Source organism: Antechinus flavipes, chromosome 1, assembly GCF_016432865.1.
Source record: "Antechinus flavipes isolate AdamAnt ecotype Samford, QLD, Australia chromosome 1, AdamAnt_v2, whole genome shotgun sequence".
NCBI classification, from domain to species: domain Eukaryota; kingdom Metazoa; phylum Chordata; class Mammalia; order Dasyuromorphia; family Dasyuridae; genus Antechinus; species Antechinus flavipes.
The window spans coordinates 628,417,808-628,434,687 of NC_067398.1; the positions used below are offsets into that span (position 1 = coordinate 628,417,808).

At 34.9% G+C, this 16,880-nt stretch overlaps 1 protein-coding gene across 1 annotated transcript in view; it reads right to left on the reverse strand.

The window, feature by feature from the left end:
• Positions 1–916: 916 nt before the first annotated feature.
• TMEM71 (transmembrane protein 71) overlaps positions 917–16,880 on the reverse strand; it is a 40,052-nt gene continuing 24,088 nt past the window's right edge. The window contains exons 6-10 of the mRNA XM_051971123.1: positions 13,597–13,782; positions 8,500–8,575; positions 6,851–6,912; positions 6,689–6,750; positions 917–2,203 (exon numbers count right to left, since the gene is read on the reverse strand). Coding sequence (XP_051827083.1) covers positions 6,701–6,750; positions 6,851–6,912; positions 8,500–8,575; positions 13,597–13,782 — 374 coding nt within the window. The 3' untranslated portion in view covers positions 917–2,203; positions 6,689–6,700. The remainder of the gene's footprint in view (positions 2,204–6,688; positions 6,751–6,850; positions 6,913–8,499; positions 8,576–13,596; positions 13,783–16,880) is intronic.

Genomic DNA, 16,880 nt, shown 5'->3' on the forward strand with positions numbered 1-16,880 from the left:
CAATACTCATCAAAATTTTGGATCCAGTTGTTTACCTTTGCATGATCTACCCTAGAGATGAGGAGAACAAATTAGCAAAAGTAACCGAGATCCCCAAATAAGACTGAGAAACTGGTTAATAACATATTTTTAGAGGTGGAAGGAACTTCATAAATCACCTAATCTAATCCCTCTCATTTTTACAGAGGAGGAAACTGAGCCCTACCCAAGGAGTTAAATGGTTTGCTCAAGGTAATACAGGTAGTATCAGAGATGAGAAGTGGATCCAGATATTCTGAGTACCACTGTTCCACACTTAAGCCTAAGTATTTCAACATCTTATTCTGAAAGATAGGATCATTTGGAATAAAAAGTGACTATGTATAAATATTGTACAAATATATAGATATAGATATAGATATATAGATAGATAGATAGATAGATAGATAGATAGATAGATTAACCAAGACTATTTCAATAATTCTTTTGTGTAATCTCAAAGACCAAAGAGGAACTATGCAATTAAGCTTTAGATGTGCTATGCCAATCAAAATTATGACTATCATCCTTTATTTATGTATGAGCACCTATTCATGTTTATCTTACACTTAGAATTTCATCCTCCCTCATCCATCTCCACTTATTGACATTCTACCCCAGCTCAGATATCACAAAATTCACCAACCCTATCCTGCTGTCCCTAGTCAGTACTTACCTTTGCCCTCTGTCATTCCTCACATTGGAATTGACTTGATGTATTTACTTACTTGTGTCGTAATAATTTGTGGAAAATACCTCATTTAGGCTACTTCTCCCAACTCAGCACTCAGATGGATCACTAAGGGGAAGATTTCTTTCAGGTTTCAAGAGTAGTGGAATAACCCTTCCTAACCTATGGCTCATGAGTCCCTACTAGTGTGTTTCCCATTAACACTTCAGTAGACACATTGAACCTTAAACAAAGGCATTTATATACTAAAATTACAAATTACCAACAGTAACTATAAAACATTTTCTCCATATACTCCCCCACAGATCCACAACAAGTCCATGGCAAAAATGTGGTACCGAAACAAATGTACAGGATGTATGAGTAGCAGGGATAACTCACAACTCCTGTTTCTGTAGGAGCTGGAAGTCCTTTTTCTCTCCATAGTATTTTCTCACAGCTCTCCTTTGAGTGTAATTTCTCTGTAGGGCAGCTTCCTTCTTTGGGTCCATAGACTCTGTTACTTATCTTCGCTGCCATTATTCAATTCACCAACTGTATGCATCTATTTCATTCTGGAATATATCTCTGCTCTTTCAATATTATTTGGAATTTTCTTGAACCAAATAACTCTGACCAGTTAGAATGTCTCTCACTCTACTTCTATATGCTATAGCCAATGAAAGGGAGTCAAGAGAAATCTCCTCCTCCCTTCCTCCCTGCAAGAGTCACCTCCACAAAGTACCCCTGAACCAGTACTCCTTTCCACTGAATTCTTGTTCACAGGACTTATTATTTAAACCCCTGTAAAGACGTTGTCTCACTTTTGCTTACTCAGTGAAGCTGTTGCTCTAATTTCATTAGAGAAAATTGTTCACATTATCATAAAGGGATTGAGAATTAGACAGGAAAGTGATATACATAATCCTTTTCATTAGTTCAACAATTTTTACCAACTTGTCCCTTTAGGGAAAAAAGACAGGGTTAGTCAAAGATCAGTACTTCTTACATGCATATTTACATGCATAGTGGAAGTGAATCTTCCACTAGACTGTGAACTCCATAGGAACAAAATCTATGTCTTATTTTATATTTGAATGTCTTCTTATACCTAGAATGGTATTTTGTACATAATAGTCACTTTATAAATGTTCTTGAAGTTGAAGATTATACAAGAAGTATTTTCAATCCAAAATTGAATTGTCTTGTCGTTGCCTCTTCTGAGTCCAACATCTTTCCTACTTCTGGGCCCCTTTAATCTCAGTATACAAGGTATGCATAGGAAAGGTTAAAAAATTATATTAACAGAAGCTAAATTTTAAGAAAATAACCCCCTAATTTATTTTTTCTAAACCATATTGCCAAATATAAAGAATTTTAGTTTTGTCCGTGTTATTGTTTCACTCTATTAGTGTGGAAAAATAAGAATTAATTGTAATTCAACTCATTTCTTAATATTCAGATGTCAGAAAGTTACTCTGGAAGTGCTGGGATTATTTTCATTCTTTGGCAAATCTATATTGGAGAAGGAAAGAAAAATGAAATCTAAATTAATTCCTTTTCATCAGAAATGCAATATCAATGCACTGGAGATTGAAAATATTTTACATACAAAATATGTACACTTACTTCAAATTACAAGAAACTGAATAGACTAAACATTTAAAAAATAGTACCATTCCCTCTAAGTTAAACCCTGTCTCTTCATTACTTGTATGCTAGGCCATGCTATCAACTTTATGAAGCCTTCCCTGGTCTTCCCAGTCATTAACAATCCTTCTTCCTTCAGTCCTCCAGCTTTAGAATCTGCTTTTAAAGAAGTTACTAAATAGATGTTCTGAAATAATAAGATCCTAGATAAAAGGATATCAGAGATCATCTAATCTAACCTCTTCCATTTATAAATAAGGACCCATAGATATTGTGACTTGCGCAAGATCACACAGAAAGTGTTGAATAATTAGATATGTTTCTAGTGACATGCAATCCTAGAAGTAGGGATTAAAAATAATCTTTAGGTCTACCTTTCTGCTTTGATTTTATTTTAACTTCTACACTAGGAATCTTAACATGCACACAAATTCAACAAATCCCAAGATTTGGTGACAAATAGAATTTATAGATTGGGGAGATAGATTCTTGAGTCAATAGCCTGAGGGGTCAGCCAAAGCCTTTCTTTTGGTCAAATTCTAGCTTTTTAGCTTGTTTCCAGTAACTAAATTCTTGATTTGTTCATTATGATTGTCCATCTAATATCCCATCTAATAATGGGTCTCCATCTTGCCCATTCCCATGCCTGAATTTTTTGCTTAGATTACACATTACTACAAAACAGAAAGAAGGGTGATTGAATCATGGGGCAGGCAGGAAGCAGCTGTTGCTAATGGCCCTAAATATGGCATCAGCATCTTTTCCCTGTCCATCATGTAACTTAGAGAGAGAGACAGAGCAGGCATCTGTATTTGATATTAGCCCAGCTCTCACACTCTGGCTCTGCAGATGAATATTTTGGAAGGAAAGGAACCCAATTTAAACTTTTGCAAGTAAAATAGTGTAGCTGAAGACTCTAGTTACCTGACATTTATGCAGTTAGGTTGAGTGGCTTCTGCATTATTTCTGAGTTTGAGTTCCTGTTCTGTTTGTTTCTGAGGGAGATTTATCTTGTTGGGCTATGTCAAAACTAGCCAGAGGCTTACGTACAGCAGATACCAGTGATGACCCTATATGTAGCACCTGCATCTTTAATAACAGCTTCTGAATCTTCCCCTCTTCTCTCTGGGATGTCTGGGTCTTTGTGCAGAAGCAATGGGATTGGTACAAAACCTGATCCTCCAGTCATTCTTAGATTAACACCTTGTCTTGCTCTCCTCCCTATCTCATTCTTCCAAGGAGTGGAGTCTTTTTTCCTGAATACCAGTTTCCATGGGTAGGTCTTAAATTATCCCTTGCTAGACATACCTAATGCAAAACACCTGGCTCTCTGGAATTCTGCCTACCCTCACTGCCAGATTATTTGATATTATTTGCTAATGGGGTTTTTCCTCCTATTGAGCATCTCTCTCTGATTTCACTTGCTTCCTTATCAAACTCCTAAAGCTGACTGCAGAAATTTTTCCTGAATTCTTACCCAACCTAATGGATTTGTCTAACTCTAGAATCATAGTTAGTGAATTAATGAATGAACTAATAGAATCTGGCTCATCCCACCAATGACTAAGTCCTGGTTCTGATACCCAACTGTTGGCTCTCAGAGTAGACAAAACCTTGTAGGACAAGTTCCTTAAATAGTTAAAAAGCCCTGTGCTATTATGTTAAATACACATATTTAATCAAGAGTGGATCCTCAGGTAAATTTTCTTTTACAATATTAGGAGGATTGTGAAACATGAATCTTTAAAAGGTACTTCCTCCTTGACTTCTCTTTTTAACTCCCTTTTAAGTATTAACTTCCCTTATTAGAATGCAAGCTCTTTAAGGACAGCTGTTTTTTTCTTTTTTCTTTTATTTGTATCCTTAGCACTTAGCATAGTATTTGGCACATAGTAAATGCTAAATAAATGCTCATTTTCTGCTCATCATCTATTAACTCAAACTTTTGTTCTCAGTATCTTCATGTTAAAAAACTATCGAGGATCTGTTCAAAGAGTTTTTGTTCACATGGGTTACATTTATAGTTATTTACTATATTAGAAATAAAAAATAATTTTGAATTTGTAGACCCTCTGAAAGGGTTTCAGAGACCCCAACAATTCTTTGGACTACACTTTGAGGACCACTGATCTATTATCTCCATGCCTTTGTACTGCCTATTTCCTAGGTCTGATATGTTTTCCTTTCTGATCTCTGCCTCTTAAGTTTCCTTGGCTTTTAAAAGATTTATCCCAAGGCCCACCTTCTATATGAAGCTTTCCCTAGTTCCCTCTACTGTTAGTGCCTTCCCATTGAGATTTCCATCTATTTGGTATATATCTTATATATACCTAGTAATTTATGTCTCCTCCATTACAATGTGTACTCCTTAATGGAAAGGACTGCTATCTTTGTCTTTCTTTGTATTCCCAGTGGTTAATTATAGTGTCTAGCATGTAGTATATACTTAATAAATGCTGTTCACTGATTTGCCTATAGTTAATACACTACTGTTAGAGGCAGGGTTTGAAATCAGGTCTTCCTGACAATTATTGATGAAATTTGGTGATTTAAAAAATAACTGAATTTCTTCAGATAAAGTCCAGTATTATCCACTCATTTTTTGATTCTTAGGTTTATACTTTTAAAGAATAAAATACATTTCCTGTGATGTTATACTCTGTTTAAAATTCTGTGAACATCTCCAAATCTCTCTTTGTACTGATACTTCATAATGTTATGTTATTTGCTAAAGAAAATGCTGGACTAAGAGTCAAGAATGTTTCAGCTGGAATCCTGTCTCAGATATATACTATGTGACCACTGTGATTTTCACTGTCCTTATGTATGAAATAAGGGAATTGGATCAATGCCCTCCAAATCCTTTTCAGCTTGAGATCAATAATCCTATGACTTTATGATCCCAAAGTAGGTTGTTTTTTGGAGTTGCTATTGCCAAAAAAAAGAAAGAAAAAAAAGAAAAAAATGAATCATCCTGCGGCCAACTGGATCTTGAATCTCATTGACTTTAGGCTGGTCCTTGAAAAATAAACAGGCTATCCCCAGGCCTATTCTCTAAACTTTTCCAGTTTGTACAGTCTGCCAGAGCTTGTAGTCTACTGGCACAGCCTTCCAAGAAACATAAAAGTTAAGAGAAGAGGAGAATTGTTAAATGAGTCTGAAATGTCAGAGAAAAACATACTTGTAACTAGAATTCTTTCACTACGTTAGAGGAATAGTAATTGTTTGTTGTCTAATCAGCTCTAAGGCCCAGACCTTGTAATTTGAGGTATTAGTGAAATCACAAAACACACAAAATTATAATTTTTTAAGCCATTTAATCAGGCAATAAGCATTTCTTACTATGCTTCAGGCACTCTTCTCAGTGCTAAGGATACTATGAAGATGTAGTAGCCCTCCTTGCCTTTGAGTACCTAAACCAGACATTTTTTTTTTCTTATTAGACATGTACATTCACTTTATTTTTTATTTTTTTACTTATTTCCCTATGGATCATGTTGGGAGAGAAAAATTAGAATGAAAGGGAAAGACTATGAGGGGGGAAAACAAAAGGAAAAGAAAAAAAGTGAACATAGCATGTGTTGATTTACATTTTGTCTCTCTCTGAATGTGGATGTTTTCCATTCAAAGTTTATTGGGTTTGCTTTATATCACTGAACTATTAAGAAGAACCAAGTCTGTCACAGTTGATTATTGTACAGTCTTGCTATTATTGTGTACAATGTATTCCTGGTTCTGCTTGTTTCACTCAGCATCAGTTCATGTAAATCTTTCCAGGTCTTTCTAAAATCAGCTTGTTCATTAATTTTTTTATAGAACAATAATATTCCCTTACTTTCATATACTATAACTTATTCAGCCTTTCCCCAATCGATGGGCATTTACACATTTTCCAATTCTTTGCTGCCACCAAAAAAGAGCTGCTACAAATATTTTTGCACATGTGGGGCCCTTTCCCTTCTTTTATGATTTCTTAGGAATATAGAGCCAGTAGTGACACTGCTGGATCAAATGATATGTACAGTTTTATAGCCCTTTGAACATAGTTACAAATTATTTTCCAATACAATATTCACCAAACATTTTCAAGCCTTTGGTCAGATGCTGGGCTGTCTTGTCTTTGAGAAATGCTTCTTTAATGGGTTTTCATTTAAGATTTAGAAAACAGACTTATAGCCATCATCCATCATGACAAAAGTAAACCTAGTCATTCAGAAGGGAACTTGAACCATGTCTCTTTATTGCTATTTGTGATCCAGCCTTATCAAGTCTTAAATTTGCTCCCTAGTTATCAGATTTAGGTGAACTCACTCTGTACTAAGATGAAAAAATTTATACCCACTTACTTACCATGTTTGGTCACTAGTTTTTGAAAGCGCTGGAAGGGTTAAGAAGCAGAGACTTGACAAGATCTTGGGTGAAAAATAGAGATTATTTTTAAAATTTTCATTATGACCCAAATTTGATTATATCAAGAAGATCAGACTAGCTCTTAGGAGCAGAGATACTTACAAATTATGATGAACATCAGTGAAAATGTCAAAAGGGCAATGAATGATTCTTCCAGAGAGCATCTTTAAAAACAACAATGACAACAAAAATACTTCTCATATTTAAGAAGATAATGGGATGGTTTCCACTGGAAACAAAACATTCTTCTAAAAATTGGTAATAAACTTTAAAGGAAGTAATTTATCATGTAATGATTAACAAAACATTAATTTAAAACTCATTTAAAAATTAAGGTTAAATTTTTCTAAATGTGTCAAGTTAGCCTGAATTCATAAGGTAGATAGATGGCACAGTGAATAGAGTGCCAGACTTGGAGTTAGGTAGAGATTAATTCTAATCTTGTCTCAGATATTTACTAGCTCTGTGATACTGGACAAATCACTTAAGATCTTTTAGCCTCAGTTTTCTCTTCTATAACATATTAGGATTAGACTTATTAATTCCAAGGTCTTTTCTAGTCTTAAATCTCAGATCCTATGAAAAGACTAAATTATAGAACATATTAATGTTAAGTTATGTTAGGTAATGAAATCAATAAAGTGCTGGACCAGAATTCAGGAAGATGAATTCAAATCCTGCCCTGAAGTCTAAGAGGACCTGAGTTCAAATTTGACCTCAGATACCTAACATTTCCTAGCTGTGTGATCCTGGGCAAGTGACTTGACCCCAATTGCCTCAGGAAAAAAAAAAGAAGAAGAAGAAGAAGAAAGAAAATTAAGGCTTTTGCCTACACAGAATCTGTTATCAGTAGCCTCAAGTCAGTATACATAAAATGCACAATATCAAAAATGAAGGACTAGATCACCACAGTGGGAACATAGATTTGGGGGAACATTAAATCCTGAAATTTCCTGCTTTCTAAATATTCACTAAAGTCTGTAATTCTGAAATAACTCTTAATACCCTGAAAGAGAACATGGGCGACTAGCAACATTTTCTCTAGCGTTGGTTCAATTACCTCCAAGGTCCAGACAGATAGATTCACTATGCTTTCTCCATATACCTCAGTAACAACAACTAGATTACAGGGATAGTTTTGTTCTTTTCAGGAACATCAAGCTCAAAACACTTGGTCTGAATTCTCAACTGAGTTAGCAGCACTATGGATCTGACAGTCCTATTAGAACCATGGACAGCACCAATGTAATTTCCACTGACTATCTTTGAGGTTTATGGAGCAGAGAAGTTAAATAATAGCCAGTGGGAGCTTTCTATAATTAAGAACTTGCCAAGACAGCAGCTGAGAGCTCCAGGTATACTAATATACAATATGGAGTCTGAAAACAAATTATCATCAGCCTATAGATATAATACTCCTTCATCTGAAATCCCAAACAGCCTCACAACCTAGGAACAGCCGCACCAAGTCCAATAACAAAGCTCTGCTCTTTGCTGATTACAATAAGCCCAGGGATTTGTTAAACTAGGATAGAGGTTCCTCCAGAGCAATGATTCTGTGACTGTCAAGTATTACTGAGTTTCTGATCCATTTTTCTAAGGAATTCTGTTCTTGTTATGTCTGATTTGTCAATAAGTTGCAACCAGAAATGGACAAGAACAGATGGCTAAAGTCACGCCTCAAGATACATTATTTAAATATTACAGAGTAATCACTTATTAAATACCAACAAAATTAAAATTGTAATTACCTTGTACATGCTGAAATGATTAAGCATATTGCAAATCCGACTACTGGAAAAAGGACATCTTGAAATGTACTGGACTCTAATAGGAAAAGAGGGGAAAAAAAGAATTGAGAAGCATTGCTCATTATTAAATTGTACTAAAGCTATTAAAATAAATTATAACTGATTAAATAAAAGTAATTTAATAACAATTAAATAACAATAAATGTTTGTTATTAAATATATTGACCTATACTATTTCTTCTCCCAATTTTAAACTTCCTCTGGAAATGTTATTTTCAAATATCTCATTTGTACTCGGAACACATTCTTTGCTTTGCCCTTTCCTTGTCTTTGTTCGCACTCTTTCCTATGCATGGAATGCAATCTCACTTTCCCTTTTCCTACTGAAGTCATACTTAGAATTTTAATCCCAAATTAAATGCTATTTCCTCCCTCAGGCTTACCCTGATATTCCTGCTTAGTAATTATCTTCCCCCTCAAACCTCCTCACACAGCACTTTGTTCTGAATCTCTCTAATTCTATCATCATGAAACAGTATTTCAGAGAAGCACAGCATTTTAAATTTGTAAGAGATCTCAGGGTCCATTTTACCTAACCCATAGGCAGAAAGAATCCTCATTAGAACAATACTTGACAAATGGTCAACCAGCCTTTGCTTGGAGATTTTCAATGAGGGGGAACTCCATTCCCACCTCTGTTTTTGCTTTTTTCCACTATTAGACAGTGAAATTTCGGAGGAAAGGAAGTATGTCCTATCTAAATGCACATAACATTCCATATCACCTAGGACAGTGATGGGAATATAGCATACTGTTAATGCTTGTTGGTGAAGCAGAATTAAGACACATAAATTAAAAAAAATAAATCTTTGAGGTACAGTCCTTTACTTTGGGAACTCTATCATAAACTAGTTCTCTACAATATGGCAAATTGAATGATTTTTCTTGAAGAATTTATAGCTTTTGGTTTTTTAAAATATGCTTTCTATTTTGAAGAACTTCACTGAGTGTCAATAAATCAATTTTGTGCTTCACAGCATTTTTTTACTTAAGTAAGTACAAAGAATTTTAGAAGTATCAACTTAATCATCTTTAACATCCCAAGTGACCAGAGTTCTATGCAAAGAAGCTTTTGAAATAATTATAGATTATATAAAAATATAACTGGGAGAAGTCTAAAAATCTAGTGATAATCATTGTTCAGTCATTTCAGTCTTATTTAACTCTTTTTGACCCTATTTTGGATTTATTTGGCAAAGACACTGGAATGATTTGCTATTTCCTTCTCCATTAGATCTAGTGAATCCTAAAAATCTAGTGGTAATCATTGTTCAGTCATTTCAGTCATATTTGACCTTTTTTGACCTTATTTTGGATTTATTTGGCAAAGACACTGGAATGGTTTGCTATTTCCTTCTCCATTAGATCTAGTGAATCCCTTTTCTCAGGCAATCAGAGGTTAAGTGTCTTTCTAACTCCCAACCCAATGCTCTATCTAGTGACTCCTAGGCTGCTCCGTCAGATGGTACAACACTTTCCAAATATCTTTGTATGGTTGTAGCCCTGGGAAAAGGAAAATCTATGATATTGATGGCATGATGTTTTATAGTGGCTGCCTTTTTAAAGCTGATTCATTTCATGGGAAGGAATAGGCATTAAGGCACAAGAAGGAAGATTTTCATAAGTATATTTACAATAATGGGCAGTCAGGTGGTAGAATCCTGGGATTAGCAGGAAGACTCATCTTTAAGGGTTCAAATCTAGCCTGAGACATTTATTAGCTATGTAAGCCTTTGAAAATCACTTTACCTTGTTTGTCTCAGTTTCCTCATCTGTAAAATGAACTGGAGAAGGAAAGAACAAATCACTCCAGTATTTTTGCCAAGAAAACTCCAAATGGGGTTGTGGAGAATTGGACATGACTGAAAAATGACTTAAGAACATTTATAATAATATTTTGTTTGGATTGAATTGTAACTCAGATGCATTCCATCCTCATTTTATAAGATGAGGAAAATAGGCCAGAATAGGGGAAGTCATTTGCCTGAAATGACAGACATAAGAGGAGGAGAACAGTCAGTCAGGAAAGTGTCAGTGCAGAACATTTTTTCCTTGAGTGGTGTTTTTCAGCACGAAAGGAGATTGTAACTTCATCTACTGTGAGTCTTTAAGGAAATATCCAACTTTTAAAGAGACTGCAAACTATGATAACACATCAGATTTTCATTGCTCAAGTACAAAATGGTCCTCTGTGATCAAGCACCAATTTGGCAGCTATGTGGGAAAGAAAATGATTATAGCACATTTCAGCATGAGAACACTTTGATAAGACAGACAGGCCGACAGACACACACACACACACATTGATGATATCTAAATGAAGATGGGTCTGATGAGGGAAGGAGATAAATAAAACCACAAAAGCTCCTTAACTTATAAATACATTGCGTTTTAAAAATTATGTCAATCATTTGGAATTTTAATACATTTCCCCATAAAACAGGATGAGGAATGATAGGTTCCTAGGTAAGCTCAGAAAACTTATTAACACATAAGGGAGCTGAATTCCATTGGATTCCTCTTGTTTCTAGGATCAAGTACTAACTCTGTTTGGCATTTCAAACTCTTCATAACTACTCCCCAACCTACTTTTATCAGCTTTCTGATATATGTTTCCTTTTCATACACTATATAGTATACAGATTGATCTTATAATTGTTCTTCACATATGACATTCTATTTACCATCTCCATGCCTTTTAATAAGCCAATGTCTAGAAGAGACATCCTCCTAACTTCCATCTCAGAACTTATAGTTTCCTGAAAATCATAATTCAAATGATAAGGGTCCTTTTTATATGAGACTTTTCTTGATGTTCTTGCCTTCAGATTCTTCCTTCCTAAAAATTACTTTTGTTAATTTTGCATTTGCTCAAAGGCATGCATGTTATTTTCCCCAATAAAATGTTAGCTCCTTGAGAACAGACTTTAGAATATTTATCTATTTTCAACTCCTAGCACATAGCAGGGGCTTGCTAAGTTTTATTGATTTGATTGATTGAGAGGTGAAATTTGAATGATGATAAGACTTTTGGGAGTTCCAAAGATGATACCATCTAGACTACTCATGTATAAGACCAGCCCTTATAATAAACCTATTTTCTACTATGTAGATAAAAGTTGTCATTTCCAGATTGGTAGGTTTTAGGAATTTAGAATAGTGCAATAGAAAGATCATTGACCTAGGAGTCAAGAGACTTGAGCTCAATTCCCAGTTCTGTCAATAACTCATCCTATCACCTCAGGTCATATGTAATTATCCTCTCTGAGCCTTACTTTACTCCTCTTAAAAATGAAAGGGTTGAAGAAAAGGTCATGTTATTAAAAAAAATCAAAGAGGAATGAAAGGACGTAGCTTTCAAATCTATGATTGAAGGGAAAATCATCACTAAGTAAGAGATAGAGACAATGGGGGAAAAGATAGTTTTACGATTTTGTTATAAAATTAAATATTTTTCTTATAAGATGTTTCACATCTTCTTCATTTTTTATAATGTTTTGTTATTTCTTGGTCTCTCATAGCTTCATTGGTGTCCCCTTACCCAATTCTAATTTTCAAAGAGTTATTTTCATCTTTGAGACTCTGTATTTCAGGAAGCAGCTAGGTGGTGCAGTGGATAGAGCACTAATCCTGAAGTCAAGAGGACTTGAGTTCAAATCTGATCTCAGACACTTAATACTTCCTAGCTGTGTGACTCTATCATTTAACCCCAATTTCCTCATCAAAGAGAGAGAGAGAGAGAGAGAGAGAGAGAGAGAGAGAGAGAGAGAGAGAGAGACTGTATCTCCTTTTCTGGTTGGTTAACAATTTTTTTTTATAATCTTGTTTTTCTAAGTTTTTTTGTTTTTGTTTTTGTTTTAATTTTTTTTTCAGTGTCTCATTTGATTTTTAAATTCTTTTTTGAGTTCATCTATAAATTCTCTCTGGGCAGGGAGCCATTTCACAAAAAAAATTTTTTTCAAAAGAAAATCCTAACAGGTAAGTGCCATAAATAGGTAAGAAAGGTTATAAATAGTTTTCAAGGAAAAATTACAAACTGTTGCTAGCAACTGAAAAAAGTGTTTCAAATCATAACTTGTGAAAAGATGTATAAAATAAAAACATTTTGAAGTTTAACTTCATAACAATCAAATTGTTTAAAAATATAAAAAACAGAAGTAATCAATGTAAGGTGGGAGGGGTTGTGATAAGACACAAATTGTACTGTAAGATAAATGTTCTAAACACTTTGGAATTACACAAGACTTCACTAAATTGTTCATAATCTTTGAACTAATAATCCCAGCAGCACTTTTTGTGGTAGGAAAGACTTTTAGGAAAAAAAAAAAAACTATTCTCCCCCTCCCCCCAAAAAAATATTCATGGTAGGGAAGCAGAGGGAAGAAAGTAGATGATGACATAATAACATACAGTAGTTACAATAAACCTAAATAAAATCAGCATCTAGAGCTTAATTGTGATGACCAGGTCCTGTTGCTTACCACCTTAGTCACTGCCCAGAGCAATCAAAGACTGACTTACTTGTCTGGGACCACACAACCAGTATGTAAGAGAAATCATGTTTTTATGATTCCAAGGCCAACTTTCTGAATTGCTACTCTCTCCTTCTCTGATGATGTGTGAGTACATATCAGGGATATTTGGAGGAAGAATTCCTCAGAAGTAAACATTTATATATCATTTATTATGTGTCAAGCTCTTCACAATTATTTCATTTCAATTACATTCATTCAATTACAATCTTTACAGTTATTTCATTTGATCTTTACAACAATTCTGAGAGGTAAATTTTCATTTAGAGATAAGGAAAATGAGGCAAATAAATGTTAACCAATTTGGTCCAAATATATATATATATATATATATATATATATATATATATATATATATATACTAATATATAAAGGTGGATTTGGATTTAGGTTTTCCTGATTCCAAGCTAGGCATTCTATTCAGGGCACCCCTTAGTTTTCCCTGTGAGGATTGACTAATACAAACTAAAATGAGATACTTTGGAGAAATGACTTTTTGACTCACGTGAATGATGTAAAATTCCCTCCTGGAAATGTTCTGGAATAATCAGTGGAGACTGAGAAGGCACAGCACACAGATTCTCTTTAGAATGCTGAAGGACTACATTGATGGATGATGAAATCTCAGAAGAATCTGGAGTTTGTTTTTCTGACAATTGTGGCAGGGATGAGGAAGAAAATTCAGAATGACCTGTTGGAAAAACAAAGTCCTGGTTGTGTGTGTTCCCACATGTGTACATACACTCAATTCAGTATTATGTAGCACTTTGAGGAATGGAATCATAGTGAAATCAAACCAACAAGAAAGGGGGCTGAAATTCCCAAAGAATTGATATTCACTATTATGGCAGTGAACAAAAACACACAAAGAAGGTTTCCAGGGCTCTTACCCAACCTTAGGAAGGGATCAATTCCATCCCCAACATCTTTATCCAGAAGTGAGGTTAAAATGAATTCCATGGAAAGAAAAGAAATGACAAAAACATCAGAGAAAGAGTTGAATGAAAGGGAAAGGACAGTTTCACACCATTGCTTTGGTGATAGTGTAAAGGATTAAAGGAAGGAATAAATGTATACAAAGTCCAAAGTTTACAGCACCAGTTCATGAAATTGTCCATAGAATTGCCTCCTCCTCTTGTTCCACACTAAGTCACTGTCCAACCATTAGTAGGATAGGAAGGGTTAGGGGATTGTTGTCCCCATATATGATGCTTAGAGAAATTTTTCTTCTAGACACCATACCTGTAAACATACTCCACTCTCTCTGAACCAAAGGAAAAAAAAAGCCTTCCCATAATTTACAATCCACCTAATTACTCATTTCTCTATTTCCATATTCATGGTTAAATTTCCAGAAAAGATTTTCTGTGTCCAGTGTAACTACTGTCCCATCATTCATTATCACCTTAGTTCCATGAAATTGGACTTCCATCCCTATTATATTGCTGAAATGGCCCTCTGAAAAGTGACCAAAGGCTGGCCACCACTTAACTACAGTGAGCAGAAGGGAAAATCATTTGTGCAAGATTATGGAACTAGTATGTATCAGAACTGGATTTCAAATCCAATTTCTCTCACCCCGGATCTAATGTTCTTTCCCTTATACATATCAGTGCCAATTTTATGAAGACGAAAGTTCTCAACTATGTGAGTCCTTCATTTGGTGTGCTAGAAAAAAAGTAATTTTACTTAATTTTGAGATAGAATGAAAAGTATTTTCTAAGAACCATCATGGTGTTATTACAAGTAAGTGATTTAAATACTGATGTGTTCTAAAACATTTCTTGAATCTCAGAAGTAGAAGAGAACTCAGAGAGCACATCATCCAAGCATACCTCTTGTCTACATCACAAATAAGTGACTATCTAGCTTCTTGAAGACTTCCAATAATAGAACTTCCTTTCTGGATGACCACTTTTCAAGGTATAATTATGGTAAGGATTCCTTTCTTGTATAGACAGCTATTAAGACCCCTTTTGACTCTAAAGTTATATGATTCTATGATCTTTCTGAGTCAGTTCATCCTATTTTAAAGAGCTCTACATGTTGAAGAATTTGTCTTCATATTAAGCTAAAATCTTCCTTTCTGAAGACATCCACTGTGGCCAAGCAGAAAAACTCCAATCATGCAGTTAAGTGGTACAATGACTAGAGCCCTGGGGTAAGTCAGGAAGACCAGAGTTCAAATCCAGCCACAGATACTTACTTTGGCAAGTAATTTAATCTTTGATTGACTCTAATTCCTCAACTGTAAAAAAAAAAACAACAAAAAACAAGAAAACCAATAACAGCCCTTACTTTGCAGGGTTGTTGTGAAGATCAAATGAAATACTACTTGTAAAGCACTTAGCAGTGTCAGACACGTAGTGGATACTACAAAAAAGCTTATTCCTTTTTCCTTCCCTTCTCTCTTGTAAATATTTCCACTCACTAAATTTATACAACATGATTAGTGGGTATCTTATACCAAGTAGTTTGTCTTATTCTCTTTTATCACTGAAAAATAAAATTCATCATTATTTATATTTATTCCATGATAGTCAATACAAAAATAACAACACAAATTTTCCCCATTGTGGAAACAGGTCATTTTTCTGGTGGCTTGCTAGCCAATGGGTGATGCAAAGAGATGGAAGGCTCCCTTTTCTAGCTATAAAGGTGACAGCTACGTCTGTGGGCTGGGGCATCCCAGTCCAGAGTAGATATGCAATCAGGGAGAAGAAGGTGGCCACTTGTGCCTTGCCATCCTAGCTCTACTTCCATATGCAGCTGCCATATGCTACCTTGTCAAGTAGCTTAGAGAGACCTCTCTGGTGGTTGCCAAGAAGACAGCAGGCAGCAGAAAACTATAAATTCTCCAGTTCTGTGCATTACGTTTCAAATAATTCTGCCTAAAATCACAGTAGGGTTTTGTTTTGTGTTTTTTTGGCAGTCACAATTGTGACTCATATTGGACTTCTTTCTGATTAAAGTCATAGGCCTTTTCCATATGGATTGCTATCAGCCCACATCTTCCTTCTTCTGCTCTTGAAAATTTGTTTGGGAGGTGAAGTAGAGAGAACTCAAGATTTGAAGTTAGAGGTTCTGGGTCCACGCTGTAGCTCTGCCTGTGTGCTGTAGTTTAAGTCACTTAACTTCTCAGAGACTATTTCTTCAACTGTAAAATGAAATAGTTGGATGAAATCTCCAAGGTACATCTAGTACAACATATAAGATCCTGTGGCTTCTCAGGGCTGAACCTTATGCATCTGCCCACTAAATTTCATCCTTTTAGATTGGATTCCTTATCCTGCTAAATTCTTTTCAGAATGTGATTCTGGCATTTTAGCTTCTTCTTCAAGCTTTGCTCCCTGCCCCAATTTGATAAACATGACATCCAAATCATTTATAAAAATTCTGAATAGCATAAGGCTGAAAACTGGGGCCTATCAAAATCTACAAGAGACTTTTCTCAAAGTTAGCATTATTTCGATCATCAGCACTCTTTTGGTCCAATTGTTCAACCAATTCAAACAACTGCCTAACTGCATTTATCATCCAGTCCACATTGTTCTACTTTGTCTTATAATACAAGTCTTTTTTCAAAGCTTTGGTTTTGGTTCTAGGGTTTTGTTTTTGGAGTTTTTTATTTTTATTTTTGCCAAATTCCCATTATATTATGTCTATGGTATTCCCTTACATCAAATAGTCTGATCATCCTGTTAAAAAAAAAAAAAAGAATTGAGGTTGGTTGGCTATAGTTGCTTGTTCCTATAATCTATGTTGGCTCTTACCTAACGTCATTTTCTA